This window comes from Calypte anna, chromosome 4, assembly GCF_003957555.1.
Source record: "Calypte anna isolate BGI_N300 chromosome 4, bCalAnn1_v1.p, whole genome shotgun sequence".
Taxonomy (NCBI): Eukaryota; Metazoa; Chordata; class Aves; order Apodiformes; family Trochilidae; genus Calypte; species Calypte anna.
Genome location: NC_044247.1, coordinates 3,072,424 through 3,089,885, shown reverse-complemented (window position 1 = coordinate 3,089,885; position 17,462 = coordinate 3,072,424). Strand labels below are relative to the sequence as shown.

Genomic DNA, 17,462 nt, shown 5'->3' with positions numbered 1-17,462 from the left:
TTTCTAGAGGTGGTCTCTACCTCTCTTGGGATACCTCCAGTGCAAGGTATCCATGATACTTTGACTTCTGCTTGGATCCCCTGACTACTGGCAGAAAAGGGAGACCTCCATCAGCCCACTGTGCCAGAGCTGTCTGACATCTCATTAATGCATGTCCCTATTTTCCTTTTTCTTATTCTCTTTTTTTTTTTTTTTTTTTTTTTTTTTTTTTAATGTACAGTGTTTTTTCCACAGCCCTATCTCTCCTCAGATGAATTGTGTCCATCTGCCAGCTGAGCAGCTGAGAAGCAGAGCAGTGAGATATTGGCTGCTTGAAAGTACAACTGCCTATAGACCTCAGGAGAAATTATTAGGACAAGGGCATGAATGTTGTCTTTATGGGGAAGGAAGTGTAAAGGCTGTGACATATGAGGGGGGCTAACCCAGAGGCCTGTGAAGTGAGCAGAGTTTGAGGCAGGGAAGGAAAGCTGGAGATGGAGGGGTACAGTTAGGCAACTAGGCTGGTGAAGGGGACTCCAGCACAAGTCCTGTGAGGAGAGGCTGAGGGAGCTGGGGGTGTTCAGCCTGAAGAAGAGGAGGCTCAGGGGAGACCTCATCACTCTCTACAACTCCCTGAAAGGAGGTTGGAGCCAGAGGGGGGTTGGGCTCTTTTGCCAGGCAGCTCTCAGCAAGACAAGAGGGCAGGGTCTCAAGTTGTGCCAGGGGAGGTTTAGGTTGGATATTAGAAAGAATTTCTTTCTGGAGAGGGTGATCAGGCATTGGAATGGGCTGCCCAGGGAAGTAGTGGATTCTCCGTGTCTGGAGATATTTCAAAAGAGCCTGGATGTGGCACTGAGTGCCATGGGCTGGGAACTGCAGCAGTAGTGGATCAAGGGTTGGACTTGATCTCTGAGGTCCCTTCCAACCCAGCCAATTCTATGGTTCTATGGTGTGAGGATGGCCAGGCTTGGTGGTTGGAGGATCAGGACTAGTTCATTGAGCAAAGCTCAGGCAAGCCTCTTCCCTCCAATGGGCAGTGTCTCTGTGTATTGCTGTCAGAGCAGATGAAATTTCATACTACACAAATTTTTGAATTTAAAAGGGGAAGGAGGTGGGTAGAAAAGTGGGAGAGGAGGAGGGAGAAGGAGAAGCCTGGCTGGGTGCCAGCGCCTCTTGATAACACCACAAGGAAGGTGGTACCTTCCCCAGCCTCCACATTCTCTGTTCCCTTTTACTTTGGTCAGGTCTCCCAGAGGCACTCTGTCTAGAGCTGTTTACAGGCAATGATTTGTTCTCTGTCTCCTCATCTTCTTTCTCATGGAGTGGGAATTCACTCCTCTTCTTTCTGTCTTTTAACCTCTAGTTCTCCAGCTCTCCTTCCCCAGGCTGCTTTACCCCTTGCTTCTCTTGATCCCTTTCCTCTCTTTCCTTGCCCAAACAGACTTCTGTCCTGCACTATCTACTCTCATCTCTCATCTCCACTCCTGAGTCCTCCCCTTCTTGATCCTCTCCTCATTTTCCCACTTCTTACAGCCTGTTAACCATGTTTGAGACACAGGAGTTCCTTAGTGTCAGTCACTGCTGTCTCTCTAGTCTTCCCCGTGCTGTCTTCTATGAATCAAGCAAACACATCTCTTCACACAGCAGTTCAGATTATATCAATATTTATACACATCAAATCATGCCTTCTGGACCAGAGATGGCATATACTGTGATCCCACAGGGTCACTGGGGTACCTGAATTTTGCTTCTATGCCCCTTTGACTGTGAGACATGAGTGGAGCTTCTCAACCCTGTGTGAGTCCCACCTGCCCTTAGTACACAGCCATCAAAGGACTTAGACAAGTCCCTTGTTGGACTCTTTAGGAACAAGTGAATGTTGAGCCAGTCACAGGTACCAGAGGTGGACATTTCACCAAGAGCAGCAGGTACTGTGTAAACAAATGACATGGTTGTGATGCTGTGGGACACCCCACAGCTTGGACTTCAAGCAAAGTGTGGGAAAGTGTGTGGCCAGGATTCTTTTAGAGATCTGAAGCCTAAAGCATTAAACACCCCCTTTCTCTCTAGGATATTACTTGCTTTACTGCAGATAGGGTTGTATTACCAGGATTTAGGAAGCCTGAACCTGGTGCCCTAGACTATCTGTACTTCACATCTTGTCATACTGCAGGAGCTGCAAATCCAGGCTGTGCTGTGGCACTGGTGTCCCTGAGCTTGCCAGGCACATTGCACTTTTGGCTGTATGGCACTACAGATGTCTGAGATGCTCAAGACAAGCAGGTAACTACAGCCCAGGACAGCTTTGTGAAGTTGTGCTACCACGGCTCAAAAAAAAAAAAAAAAGAAAAAAACCTACACCTGACATGTTCCTAATTCCCACATGCCCAATCAACATTACATGGGCAGATCACCAGGTGTTTGGGACTTGCACCCAGCTGGGTTATCTCTGGAGGATGATAGGATATGGGTACATCTGCACTTTAATTGGAAAGATAGAGAAATTATCTGACTTTTTAGGAAAGACAACCTCTTAATCTTGTTTTTCTCCTTTCTGTCCTAGCTGTCCTGATGAGGTGTTCTCTTTGAATCAACAGGGCTAAATTCTGCCCTGATGTAAATCTGCTGATATAAATTGGTCTGATCTTGCAAAAATCATTGGAGTGGCCCTGGATTTATGCTGGTTATTTATGTGAGCAAGATTTGGTGCTGTATGGTAGCCATAGATCACTGCATCATGCTCTGCATTTCCAACCAGCACTGCAGGTGATAATCAAATTCTGTCAAGAGGTGAGAGGGTCCCCCTCAAACCAGAAAAGGCTTCCTCTGGATGTCCTTTGAGTGCCCAAGTTAACCAGTCAGGCTGCAGTTTTGGGATGGACACTATGGAAAGGTTTTAGCCCTCAGGGTCCCACAAATGGAGTGGAAAATTTTCATTTAATACATTTTTGCATTTCACACTTTAGGGAAAACAGGAGAATGCATTTGTAACTGCTGTTTCCCATGAATGCAGTATAATATATACAGTTTATGGTGTGTACAGCACAGGGGGATGAATCATACCCATTGTGACTCTTTGACCTCAGTTCTTGGCCAGAATGGACTCTACCCTTGCTGCTTAGGGCTTTCCTGGCAAGGTGCACCTCCTTCCAGGTGTGCTTCAGATCTGCTTCTCCACCAGAGTCTCCCTGTGCTCAGCTTCCCTGATCCAGGAGGATTAGGGTGAGGGGCAGTCCTCCTGGAGATGCCAAACTAGAAGAATGTAAAAGAAATACATGCAATCCCAGAGCCATGGTGATGATTTTTAAGTGGCTCCTGTCCTATTATCCTTCTACCTACTCCCTGAGCTTTCTTCTCCACCCCAACAGCACTGCAGATAAAAGGGTTAAGATCTCACTTGGGTCCCCTGCTCAGAGGGAGGGCAGTAGCAATGTTGTATCTAGACCCAGTGAGGATATATATAAATTCCCTCTGTCTCTTTGGATCTATTTATAGCACAGCAGGCAATGGCAAAGGCTCTCCTCAAGGCTTCATCTCCTACAAACAGTCTTCACAGACAGCAGAGAGATAAATTTAGCACACAGAATTTCTTAAAGAGCCAGCAGCTCTGGGGGGGGCTGCTCACCTCTCCTGCTACAGTCCCACCTCGATACCCCCACTGGGGCATCCCTCTGCTGCAGGTTCTTACCCCTCCTTCCCCCTTCCCCATCCCTCCCCCCCCGACCTTTACAATTTTCTGTCCAGCTTCACCCATTCTCTCCCCCTTTTCTGTCTCTTTTTCTATCATTTTTTTCCTTTTTTTTTTTCCTTCTTTTTTTTTCTCCTTTTTTCCTGGTTTGCCATGTCATCCTCTCTGCTTTTTCGCTTTTCTTTTTTTTCTCCTCTCATTTCTCTCTCTCACAGGCCACAGGGCTCAGAAGATAAAGCTTCCTCGTTAACAGTTCACTGGTTATGCCTACAGAGTAAAAATGTGTAGCTTGATTAATGCCTTCCAGATGGTTAATTGAAAAAAAGGGGGAGGATGCACCAAACTCCCTCCCCTCTTCAGCACTCTGCACACATACATTGCACAGGAAGAAAACTGCATTAAAGGATGAGGGGAGCAATAGATTTGAGAAACAGAGGTAGCCTGATAATTGGCAGTATTGCCAGGCTTTTGATTTGCTCTATCCTTGCTTCATGCCTCCTTCCCTCATCTATTCCACCCCAAAATTCCCCATTCCTGAGAGCAGGTTTTTTTTGTGTACAACATGGAATACACCCAAACCCTCCTTGTACTCTAGTGGGAACTTCACTTGTGGGTACATCCTGCCCTGGTTCTGTGCTCTGACACCCCTAAAGCAACACTGACCCTCATTGTCTTTAAGAATTAATTTTGCAGGAGGATGCACACACTCCCCCATGTGTCTCTCATGAGTCTTGATCATGCAGTTGGTTGCACAAGAGTGACTCTGTTACCAGAGCCAAGAGCCCACTGGAGTGGAAGGGCCCTGTCAATGGGGTTTGGGCTTCTGGATTTGGCAGTGCTAAAATGGGTACGATGGAGGGGGATGTGGCTGGGGGGCTTCTAGTAGGGTCACTGAGGCAACTCAGGAGGAAGGGGTGGTGATAATGTGGACAGCTGTTCTCCATAGGTCGTTGCTGGTCAATTTAATCAAAGCATCTTTTGTTCTACCGATACGTGTCACCTGTCCCCCTCTTACAAACTGCCTCTCTTCTTCCTTCCTGCCTGTAGCTGTGCCTACTCCTGATTTCTTTGTGTCTCTCCAAGGAGAGACAGAGGAGGAACACAAATCCCTCCCTACACTGCTAACAGAGATATACTGCCTTGCTGACATGAGTCACAAAGGTTTAAGCCATGCAGTTGAGAGCGAGCTGCATCCAGCCCCCAGCCCCGCACACCTCCTACCATGGATCTCCCTGGTTTCCAGGGAAACAGCAGTCCTAGATCTATCCTTACTTTCACGTCTGCCTTTCATTTCTCCTTTTTTGTTTGGTTTTGTTTTTTTTTTTTTTAGAAAAAACACACAACTGATTTTTCTTCTCCCTTTCCCTTTCAGGATCACCACCACAGCTGCTTGCATGATGGACCTCCGGAGGTACCCCCTGGACCAGCAGAACTGCACGCTGGAGATTGAGAGCTGTGCGTATCCCTCTGCTCTGCTCTGCCATTTAGTGTCACTCACTGCCACCCACCCACTGCCACACCTTCCTGCTCATGGGATGTCTCCCAGGCGTGTTATGGGTGGCATCTCCTGGAAGATGTCCCCTGGGGGCAGGACCAGGCGTCCTCCTCATCCAAGCTTCATCCTGAGGGAACCTTGTGGGTGAGAATAGATATTCAAATCACTCTCACCCTCAGAAGGATGGTGGAAGCCTCCCTTAGCTCTTAGAGATCCCTGGGAGCCTGCCTTCAGCTGTGGCTCTGTGCAGGATGTGGGACTCTACTCCTCCTGCAGTCCTTCCCCGCTTGGATCTTCCCTTGGCTCCTATGGAAAAGCCTCTCCTGACCATGCTGGTGGATGAGGTTCAGAACTCCCTCACAGATATGCACAGCAGTATTCCCACAGGAGCAGCAGATCTTACAGTCATGATACTATAACTTCAGTGGTGATTATCAGGAAATTTCTTTTTTCATGAAGGAGGTCCCACAGAATCTAGAGTTGGAAGGTGCCATACCCTGCCTGTGCCTGGGAGCCCCCTTCCAGTTTGCTGCTTGGATTGCTTGGGATGCAGAGACATTTGCAGCCTTTGTGGTGGAGGGTAATGGGATGTAAATGAGGTCCTGCTGGAGGCACTAATGACATGTCATTTCTGGCACTCCTTAGCATTTTAAGAATAGTTTATGGTGCAACCAAGAAAACAGAAGGCAGAGAATTACCCACATTTCCCCATGTTGCAATTTTGTTCCTAATGGGACATGTCAAGCCAATTTGTTATTTGAAGCTATGTTTCTTTACAATATTTCTAAGATCCACACAGAGATGAAGAGATTCAATTGTTCCCTTCCTTAGAGCTTTTGTCTTTCAAACACTTGCACATTTGAAATTCACAGGGCTCCATTTTGTTTGCTACCAAGTCCATACAACTCCAGAATAACTGCCCTTTGGTGTCTAGCTTAAAAAGCAAAGCATATTTAAAAAATCCTAAAACAAACCACCCAGATAGCCCTTTTATAGTGCTGGGGTGCTTGATTTGTAAAGCAGTAGTGGGCAGCTGGAGTATCTTCTTCACAGAAGCATAGGGAATGTACCTGCAGGAGATAAGCCAGTGCTGGCACTGCCTGTTGATCCCATCCCTCCAACCCCAAAATAGTCCTCACCCCACATACCTCTGCCTAGATGTGTGCCAGGATTCAGCAAAAACCTGATGATAGCAAACAGGCTGCTAATCTGATGCTTTAAGACATTGTATCAATACTTTATGATATTTCAGGTTGAAATGACTTGTCTTTGTATAAGTTCTCTTACTTTTTTAAAGGTAAAATGGAAATCTGGTTCTCCTTTTAAAGATAGAAATCAAAGTGAAACACTTTATTTTTAGACTGCACAACCTTTCCATTTCAAATCCCTTTTAAAAATGGCTTCTCAAAAAGCATGCTTGATTTCATACTGCACAATGCCATAGTTAAAAAAAAAACCAAAAACCAAAAATCAGTGCCCAGTACAAGCAGGTCCTAGAATAAATGGAACAGAGCTAGCTAACTGTGCCATCTCCTAAAATTAGTTACTGTAATTTGACATTTTCATTGCTGATTAGGAATTAAATTTGAAGTCACTGCTGTTAGATTTGTGGATGGTGAAGACAGCAGTCTGCATGTCTTGCTCGCTGCACGTTTGAATACATCCCAATTTGAATACATCCAGAATGCACCTGAATGCAGCTAAATGCAGGAGTGTGGGGAAGGCTGACTGAGGAACCTGTACCTACATGGGTATTGACAGGGGTAAATGATGAAGGGATGGCAGCCCTGAGCACTGCTGCTGGAGGTTTTGTAGTAGAGCAACAGCTGGAGTGAACCTTGGTTATATAAAGCAGGGGAGCAGTGAGTCAGAGCAGGGGATCTATTGGCCTCTGAGTATGTGGCTTTTGAGACAGGGAAAGAGGCTCTGGCTATCTCTGGTTTCCAAAATTTAGAAAGGACATTGAGAAATCAGAAGAGGTTGGGAAGAGATGCTAAGACATGGTTTAAGCACTAGAGCACATGTTTTTCAGTAAGAAACCTAAATAGCTCAATCTTGTTTGTTTACTGCAAGGGAAGTGGAGAGGTGATTTGTTTACAGGCTTGGTGCTAACCTCAAAAAATTCAGAACTCTGGAAGTCTGAGCCAGATGAATTCAAATGTAAAAGTGCACATGATGGTTTTAATTGTAGGAGTGTTTGAGCCACTGAAATTCACCACTGGGAGGACTGGGGGATGTGGCTGTTTCTTGCTGCTTTCCAGACTTACTTGGACACAGTGCTCTGGGACAGATGCTGCCACCAGATGCAAATACCAGTTCTAGCTCTCAAAGACGGGGCACTTGGAACAGACTGTGACACCCCAGAGTCTGCAGCAGATAGGATGACTTCGGGATCCTGAATCTCTGTGGGCTCATGGGTGTGAGTGGTTAACTGCTTACTGCCATGGGAGCAGGAGTGTGCAGTCAGGGAGGAGATAGAGTCCTGGTTTAGGGGGGTTTTAGACCAAACGCAGATCTGGCATGGCACTTGGAAGATTATTTTTTAGCACCCCTGGATAAACACAGCAATGACTGAGAGTGCAGGATGTGGGCATAGAGACTACAGGGTCATCAAATAATTCAGTTTGGGAAGCAGAGCTCAGGGTATCTCTACGTAGAATCCCAGCTCAAAGCAGGGTCAGCTGTGAGATCAGACCAGGTTGCTCAGCTCTTTGTCCACTCAGTAGCTGCAGGATGACACCAAAGGTTCTGCTCTAATCTGTGGAAACCCTTGACCCCTAAGGCTGGGTAGGAGTATTTTTCCTCCAGGTTACATTCCACAGCTCTTCATTCCCCTGATCCCACTAATACACTGGTTCTAGTTTTGATGGCATCTCTCCCTAGAGGATGGTAGCCTTGCTGGGTGTTGAGAGCCACCTGTCCCTGCTGTGAGGACATGGGGATGAGGCAGGTTGTCATGCTGCAGTGCAGGCTGAGAACAAAAGCTTTTTATGGGCACAGCTGAGGTGCATGCTCTAAAAGAAGCCTAGCATCGTGCCATACCAAAGCCCGTACATATCTTACTGCTGCTTTGCACACAGAGGTGCTCCCAATAAAACTCTGCACTTTGCTTAGAAAGAGGCCACTCCTTGTACAGCAATAATCACAAAGCTACAAAAGCCATCAGTGCCATCAGTGTTGTTAATTTTCAAGTAGAGATGAGTCCTTGCCCATAAGGGCAATGGGCAGAGCTGTGAACATCCCACTATTGGCAGAAGAGCTGCATGATTTCAGTGCCCTCATTCCCCATGGATCCAGAGCACCTGGAGAGTCTCTCTTCTGGGACTGAGGCTCCTCAGCACTTCCAGCCTGTGCAACCCTGTCTGTCATGTATGGTTTGAGTTTAAAGTAAGAGGCTGTACCTTTGTCTGAGCTAATAAATCCATTAACCCTGAAACAGAAGGAATGAGTATTTGTCACCAGCCTGACTTCCTCACCTCACTTTTCCCATTATTGCTTGGGGTTTTTTTTGTTTTTGTCTTTTGTTGTTTGTTTGGGGTTTTTTGGTTTGTTTTGTTTTGTTTAGGTTTGGGGTCTTTTTATAGGGTTTTTTGGGGGTTTTTTTGACTGGAAGTACTAATGCTCTGATACTCCAATTTCTTTTCAACCGCTTTTGTAAATCTTTTTCTGTCTGGGAATTTTTAATACTTAAATGCTCTGTTTACTTAGTCTCCAGCAGATCGTATTGTGTGGTCTCCCCCTTCTGGTAAAAGCAGGAAGTTTTTGAAACCCAAGATGCTGTGTTGTGTTTGTCAGAGGCTTTTGATGCACAAGGCCCTGTCATCTCAACCATAGAGATTTTGTAGTGCAATTCGAGGCTGGATGGGTCACTTCTCACTGTGTTCTTATGAATTCTATTTAAAAATGTGAATTCTGACTAATTTTTTCCTCTTCTCCTGGGGACTGTACTCCCAAGCTCAGCTGAAGAAGAAAAGTGCATGAGAGGCCATGTTTGTTATCTGGTGGTCAGCCTTTCCTTTGGGTCCTTTTCCAGACCACCTTACTACCCATGCTGTCAGCTTAGTTCTCTCTCTCTGCTTCTTTCCCTCTGCAGATGGTTACACGGTTGATGACATTGTCTTCTTCTGGCAAGGAAATGATTCTGCTGTCACAGGGATGGAGGTGCTAGAGCTGCCCCAGTTCACTATCATTGAGCAGAGGCTGGTCAGCAGGGAAGTGGTCTTCACCACTGGTGAGTTTCTGCTAAAGGAAGATGCAATGTGCTGATCAACTGGGTTGGAAGGGACCTCAGAGATCATAAAGTCCAACCCTTGATCCACTACTGTTGCAGTTCCCAGCCCATGGCACTGAGTGCCACATCCAGGCTCTTTTTAAATATCTCCAGACACAGAGAATCCACTACTTCCCTGGGCAGCCCATTCCAATGCCTGATCACCCTCTCCGTAAAGAAATTCTTTCTAATATCCAACCTAAACCTCCCCTGGCACAACTTGAGACCCTGCCCTCTTGTCTTGCTGAGACAAGGGGCAAGGTTTAGGGGTTCCCAGGGACAAGGGCTCCCTGGGAAAAGAGCCCAACCCCCCCCTGGCTCCAACCTCCTTTCAGAGAGTTGTAGAGAGTGATGAGGTCTCCCCTGAGCCTCCTCTATTCCAGGCTGAACACCCCCAGCTCCCTCAGCCTCTCTTCATAGGATATGAACTTAAGTCCCTTCACCAGCTTAGTTGCCCTCCTTTGGACCTGCTCCAGGACCTCGATATCCTTCCTGAACTGAGGGGCCCAGAACTGGACACAGGACTCAAGGTGTGGCCTCCCCAGGACTGAGTGATCAATGTCAATGCAGTTGTTCCTCTGATTCAGATGCTGAGGAACTAATATACTCAGTCTAGGGGTTTTTTTTGCTGCAATTGTTTTAATTTCTTGGTCAAAACATGCAGTGAGCTCCAAACACAACCTCTTTAGAAGGCTCTCAACCTTTAGCTTATTTTCGTGTGGTTTGCAACCAGTTCTTGAAGCTAATGGAGGTGCATTGGTAGCAGAAGGATGTATCAGTTGAAGAGTAAGGGGTCTGTGGAATGGTGCAGACCCATCTGTGCACAGCAATAAAAGATCTGGAGAGAATACCTGGGATGATTCAGATGCTATGTGCTGGAGAGTTGGAGAGGTTTGGTTTTTTGGTTGCTTTGATCTGGGATGTAGTTCACTGCCAATACAGTGTGCAACACACCTGTTAAACAGGATGAATCGTGAACTGCCATGAAATCACAGCCTGAGTCCATCACAGTTTTGGCAGATGGTGATGTTGTTACAGTAAGGCCTTGGGGAGGAGAAGGGTACTATTGCAATGGTAATCTATTCAGTATTCTCCAAAAGAACTTTACAGTCTAAATTGATAAGATTTTCAAAAAAAGGCTGGTGAAGTACTGTGTTCAGGCTACTCAAATGGCACAGAATGGTGAGAGAACATAACCTCCTACTTCCCAGTCTGCCTCCTTGAATATTAAAGACTGTCCTCTTGTTACTTCAGTTGCTGACCCACAATTATACTCATATTTAAGGCTACTTTATTGCCTAAGGAAGGAGGAATAGCTTATTGGACTTTATTTCACAGCAATGAGAGAGGTCATTGTCACAATGACCTTGCTACAGTGGAAATACCTTAAAAGTACTTATTATCCTCACTACTCCCATTAGGTTTTCTAAAAGATTAGGAGAAAGTTGCAACAACTTGGGAAAAAAAAAGAAGGCTTGCAGATTAACTCACAATACTTTATTTGCATATGAATGTGCCCAGACTGACCATAACCCATTTTTAGAACAACATGGGAAAAATATGATTCAGATCTTCACTGTTGTTGGGAGAAGCTAACACATGAAATACTGGAAAAAAATCTCATTGCATCCAGATGTAGGGTTAAAGTCTCTTGTGTAAGCCTGTATCCATTTGGCACATACCATAGCAGCAATTTCAGCACTGAAAAGACATTATCCCAAGATGTCTGATATAATAATGTACCTTATATAGAGTTTCCTTTCTTAATATTCTGAGCCACCTGAGCAGAGTCTGAAGAGCCCCCTTCCAAAAACTGATGGGTCTGCAAAACCAAGTGAAGAACAAAAGATAGATTTCTCATATCCTTGTCTCTTGAGAACATTTTTCAAATAAAATTTCAATTCGTAACCTAAGCTTTTAGCATAAATACAACCTTGCCCTCTTCTCAAACAAGATCTCTCTTGTAACATCTCGTTGACAGGTTCATACCTGCGTTTATCCTTGAGCTTTAGGATTAAGAGAAACATTGGTTACTTCATCCTTCAGACTTACATGCCATCTATTCTCATCACCATCTTGTCCTGGGTCTCCTTCTGGATCAATTATGATGCTTCTGCTGCACGAGTGGCATTGGGTATGTACCTTTTCATTATATGTTGAAGAAGGTGGTAGGTTTTTGTTTTGGTTTGGTTTTGGTTTCTTTTTGAGGGAGATCAGTGAGAATAGCTCTATCTATGAAAGAAAATACTTTTTTTTTTTTTTTAATAAGGTACCAGCTAAGCTGCATAGGCCTGTCAAGCTTTTATCCTAAATGAAGGAATTTTTTTTTTGAGAATAAACTTGAGATTGACTTTTTTTATTCAGAAGTACCATCACCTCCCACGCTTGAGACTGAATTATATGAAAGAGTAAAAGTCCAGCCATAAATTTCTGTGGGTACAACTTTAAGTCTATAAGAAAAGAATAAATGGTCACAACTTCTCAGGTTTAGGAGACTCAGACATACTGTGAGCCCAGCAGTTCCTTCAGTCTGGTTTGTACTTGTTTTCTTAAGAAGTTTGGGCACCTTTTGGTCAACAGGTGTGCCAGGCCTGGTTAGATGGATGATAAATGCTGAAGGTAGGTGGCCAAAGAGTGGCCATTACACATGGTACATGAGAGTGGTATCCCACGTTTTCATGATAAATTAATCCCAATACAGACATTTTTTGTAGCCGAGGCCCTTCCTAACCAAAGCAAACAACAGTTAAAGTCCAAGTTTTTCTTAAGTATCTGCTCACCTAAATAGGAATGTTTTCCTATAAGAGGAAAAAAAATTAGGTCTTCTAGGCAACAGAAAGGAAATGTGTGTGGATTGCAGATGAGGGTTTTGAAGAAGGGACAGGAGAAAGTGGGGATGGGTGGCATATGAGAATGGGGTTGTGCAACATGAATAGCAGTTCAGAGGAGACAGGAGAGCCAAGGAGGGAGAAGAATTTAATCTGTGAGTGGGAAAAGATTCAGAGAGATAATGAAGCATGGGTAGAGGTTTAGAAAAGGTTAGGAGTGTAAATTAGCTCTAGGAGAAGACAGAGTTGGAAAGGACTTATAGGAGGTTTGTTCAACGGTGTAAGAGTAGATTTTTTGCTGTGTTACTTAAAGATGCTGGAACAGGGAGATGGGCAGGGGACAAAAAGATCATAGTAAATTTAAAAGGTAAGTTGCATTGAGAAGAGTATGATCAGTGTGAGAAGAAAAAGAGACCATGCTGGATATTGCTGGCATAGTGAAAGTACAAGAAGGATGGACATAAGATGCACAGCTGTTGAATTTCTGCTGACATCTGCATTTAGAGGAGAAAGATCAAAATGGGAACAGCTCTCCCTAAATTATCCCAGGCAGATTTCTATTTAACTTGTCCTTAAAAAGCTTCAGAGGGAAACTCCACAGCCTCCTATGGTCCCTTTATGTCCATTTTTTCCTGCTTGGACAGTCAAAAAGCTCTTCTTTGTCTATGTTGTAATCCCCCACTACGATTTGTCCAGTTCTTAATGGAGACATGGAGAATATTCTAGTCCTTCTTTCCTTGCCCCAGATTTCTGGATATTTCAACTGCAATCTAAATATAGACAATATAGTATATTGGATGTATATAAATATATCTCCCTTCTGTTTACTTTTCTGTGAATTGAAGAATATTAGTTCCTTAAAACTTTTATTGGGAATGACACAAAAGACACAATGAGGGTAAGTGGGAAAAAGACAAGCAGAGGTCCAAGATGCACAGAGAGGTTTGAGAGCCATCACTCTAAAGATAGGACTGAAACCAGAAGATCAATTAGGATTATGGATACTAAGAAAGCTGCCAAGAGAGAGAGGAGGAGGAGAGACACTAGGAAAAAAAAAAAAGAGATGAGCAAGTTAGTAAGAAAAGCAGGACAGCTAAGCTAAAGAAGTAGGAAAATAAGACTAGGTTTAAGAGGAAAAGTTACTGCCCTCAAAAGAAGCATGAAGGCTTATTGCTCTCTTTTTGAAGATGGCAGAAGACTATAAAAGAGGCAGATCTAAGACCACTCTGACAGTCTGGAGAAGAGAAGAGACTGAGAAGAAATAGATGAAGAGGACTGAAACTGTGAGGAAAAAAAAAAAAGCCAAACCAAAACAAAAGCAAAGCAAAAGACTGCACCAGGCTCTGACTTGGAGACTGAGTAGATGGGGAAAAAAGTGTTCAATGAAACCAAGAAATATTTAAGCAGCAGGAAATATGAATAAGCCTAAAAAGGAGAGTGTGGGAACTATGGGAGTTTATATGATAATTGAATTAGTGAGTGGTGAAGCTGGTGAGAGGAAGGTGGAAAGTGATGTGGTCAAGGATATGGAGAGTCTACAAAGCATGAAGAGGGAATCTCCTCACTCTTTGTCCTATTCATGGCTCTGGAAAGACACAGAACATTATTAGTGGTAATCAGTGACAAAGATACTGAGGCATTCAGTAGTTCTCAGGGAAGCCTGATGAATTCAAGGTGTGAAAAAAAGGGGAGAGAAGAGGTTGAGAGACTGAGAACAAAAATGAATGTTTCCTACCCTAGTGACAGAAAGAAGTAGGATCAGGGAGGACGTAAAAAACCAAGGTAGGGAGGATGCTCATCCTCATCATTCTGGTGATTGGCATTTTCTCAGCTTTGGCATTTTCTCCCTCTGTTGGTGGCTGGTTTGTTTTCTGCACTGATTGGTACTGGGCAGCTGGGCTTAGGCTACTGACAATTTTTCTCAGTTGCACTGCTCCCATTCTTTCTGTGGTTGTCCAGAAGAGAGGAGGGATGAGGAAGCTAAAAATTGCATTTCAGAAAAACCTCTGCACCCTGGTAACAGAGCACCTACCCTCTCCTTCCAGGGGTTACCACGGTACTTACAATGACTACCATCAACACCCATCTGCGAGAGACTCTTCCAAAGATCCCTTATGTCAAGGCTATTGATGTTTATCTCATGGGCTGCTTTGTCTTCGTGTTCCTGGCACTCCTGGAGTATGCTTTTGTCAACTACATATTCTTTGGGCGAGGCCCCCGGCAGCAGAAGAAACAGAGTGAGCGGATCAGCAAGGCCAACAACGAGCGTCACCGCTACGAGGAGAAGAGGGTGAGAGAACAGGTTTGTCCCCTTCTTTCCTTGTGACAGGAGAATCCAGACTCTCCACTGTTCATTCAGTCTTGGGTGAGCTGTGGAGCAGCCTTTCTCCTCATCATGAGGAAATCCAGTTCACCTGTCTGGTGGTTACTGGGAATTTTTTCTCCTCGATCATGTTGTCATCATCCTCAAGCCAGTCTCATCAGGACCATCCTCTTGCATGGGGCAGGTGTACTCAAAAGTACCCCTGTGGCTTTCGATCCTACGGTGTTTGCAGAATCACACCACCCTGCTCAAACGTTTGCTGTGAGCACGTGGCTAGTTCTACTCCAGCATCAATGGACAACATTCTCAAATGCAGAAGTCCAGGTTCAGAGCTCACAAATGACCAAATCAGAGGTATTGTTACATAGAAAACAGTTCAAAATCATCCCTGATGGCGGTGGCCCTGCGTCCATTGCACACAGGGCATCTCCAACACCTTTCTCTCTGTCTTCCCTGTTCTAGGTTGACCCTTACGGTAACATCCTCCTCAGCACTCTGGAGATGAACAACGAGCTGCTCACTACGGACATGATGAGCAGCGTCGGCGACTCTCGAAACTCTGTCATGTCCTTTGAAGGCTCAGGAATCCAGTTCCGGAAACAGCTGGCCTCTCGGGATGGATTTGGTCACCACCCAACCCTGGACCGCCATGTCCCCCTGACCCACCATGCTGCAGCCCGCAACCGTGCCAACTGCCGCCTCCGCCGGCGGTCATCAAAGCTGAAGCTCAAAATCCCAGACCTGGCAGATGTCAGCACCATTGACAAATGGTCACGGATCATTTTTCCAATCACCTTTGGATTCTTCAACCTTGTTTACTGGTTGTACTATGTAAATTGATGCCTGCAGCCTCTGAGAGAGATAGGGACATACACTCAGACAAGGACAACACAGGAGTGTTGTGGTCTTTTGGGTTTGGGTTTTGCTCTTTACTATCATTATCATTTATTCCTTTGAGTCATTAGGTTTATTCTAAGCTTACTCTTCTCTTTTCAGCACATTTAGAACCACTGAGTTGGGGGGGGGGGGTGTGTTTAAGGGACAAAAGGGAATATGAGAGGGAGTTTGGTTTCAGGGAGGAATGTGTTTGTCTTGGTTTTGGTTTCTTGCTGAAGGACTTAAACCATTGTAAAAAAAAAAAACAAACCAACCAATTAAACAAAAAACTAAACAAACAACCCAAAACTAAAAAAAGAAAAAAAAAAAAGAAAAAAGAAAAATTACAGAAAAAAAAAGAAAAATGCAGACACAAAAAAACCCAACAAAACCCCCAAAAGTTTTTAAAAAGGGGGGAGGGATATTTAAAGAAATTGAGAGAAAAACTGGTGGGGGATGGGTTATCTTTGGCTGTGCTTACTATTGCACTATCCTCACTTCCATTTCACTATTGAATTTCATCTTTCTCTTCCACGTATTATTATATTTTTAATCTTTCTTCTGTCACTGCTCTTAAGCCCTTCATGTTTGTTCTTTCATGGATCCATGAAGTGCTGGGGGCTCATTCTCATGCTATGACATTTCTCTTATTTTTCTCTCTCCCTCTCTCTTGCTTAGAAGCCTAAAAGAATCTTTAAAACCAACAAATAAAAAATAATATTTATTTTGGAAGAGCTGGGAAGAGGGGAGGACAAGGCAATTATTTGGGAGGGAAGGGCAAGGTGGGGTTATGGGAGGGGGGAGGAGGGAGCTTATCAGAAACAGAGGCACATTGGCAAGTTGCCTTTTTCCACCTTCAGGAGTTTGCAAGCTGTTTTTCCTGTATGAAAGTGTGTGTGGCACATCTGTGCGTGTGCATGTATGTAGATATGGATGTGTGTGTGTACAAGCATGTTTCCTGGGGAGGGGAGCTGGGGAGGGGGGTTTTGTAATGTCTTTTGTAGAAAGAGAACACAAATAACATTTAACCGGCAGTGTTTGGGGGGGAATAGCAGGGTTGTTTGCTCATTGCAGCTTCGTGAGGTTGGAGATCAGAGTCCTGGCTTGTATTCCAGAGACAGAGATGGGGAGGTAGATTGTGCAGATATGTAGTTGCTAAGGAAAGAGTGGACTTTGAGGATCAGCAGTGGGAAAGAGCTGCTGTACAATGCTGGCATCTGATCTTTTGTAGAGTAAGCTGATTCAGCCCTGAAAAGAGGAGTTGTTCCTGGCCATTCCCACCCTGCATCTTTCTAACTGAATCTGGGGAAAAAAGCAGTTGCAGGACTCTGAAAAATCAACCCTTCCCCCTCTCTGACTGTTCCTTGTGCCAGACACGGGACTTCACACTCCAGTCCACTGAGTGACCACAGTCTATAGGTGCAGGAAAGGGTGGATGTCGTTTAACTTGGTTGTAATTCAGGGTGAAAATGGAATGTTACCTATCCCCTTTCCTAAGAAGTTCAGAAGGAAATGGTGGGCTGGCACCCTCTGATCTGTTCTGCTTCTTTAGGCCTTGTTTTCTGTCTGCTAATACATGTACAGTGTAGAGAAGAGCATCCTGTGTCCCTTCTTACAGAAGATGTCACTAAGGATGCAGTAGATTCCATAGAGCACTATCCCACTGGAAGAGAATGGTCTTCAAAGACAGACCAGGGTGAAAGTTGCAATGAAAATGCTGAGTTTGTCAGTGCTTGTGGAAGTCCCTAAGTCCGTAGCAGTTTCCATCCACAGGCATTCATTTTAAAGGTACAGAAGATAACTTGGCCTTGGACAGCAAGGTCAACTTTTTCCAAAGGAGTCAGTGACTTTCAGGAAAATCTCTGAATTATTGGCCCCTTTGGCAATCATGGATGATTGATAATCTCCTTATAATATTAACAGAAGCCATGAAGATAATAAATTCACAAGTGCAAACCTTTAACCTTAGGGTCATTCTGCTATTCTTGCAGTAATGACAGGAA

General features: G+C 44.6%; 1 protein-coding gene across 2 annotated transcripts in view; it reads left to right on the top strand.

The window, feature by feature from the left end:
- The window catches only part of LOC103535635 (gamma-aminobutyric acid receptor subunit beta-4), a 64,191-nt gene extending 48,696 nt beyond the window's left edge, over positions 1-15,495 (top strand). Inside the window, exons 5-9 of one of the 2 annotated variants that reach the window (XM_030449011.1) lie at positions 5,040-5,122; positions 9,256-9,393; positions 11,414-11,566; positions 14,306-14,550; positions 15,046-15,495. In XM_030449011.1, coding sequence (XP_030304871.1) covers positions 5,040-5,122; positions 9,256-9,393; positions 11,414-11,566; positions 14,306-14,550; positions 15,046-15,423 — 997 coding nt within the window. In that variant the 3' untranslated portion in view covers positions 15,424-15,495. Of the gene's footprint in view, positions 1-5,039; positions 5,123-9,255; positions 9,394-11,413; positions 11,567-14,305; positions 14,563-15,045 lie in introns of both variants that reach the window. The other variant, XM_030449010.1, reaches the window with a different exon arrangement.
- Positions 15,496-17,462: the final 1,967 nt, after the last annotated feature.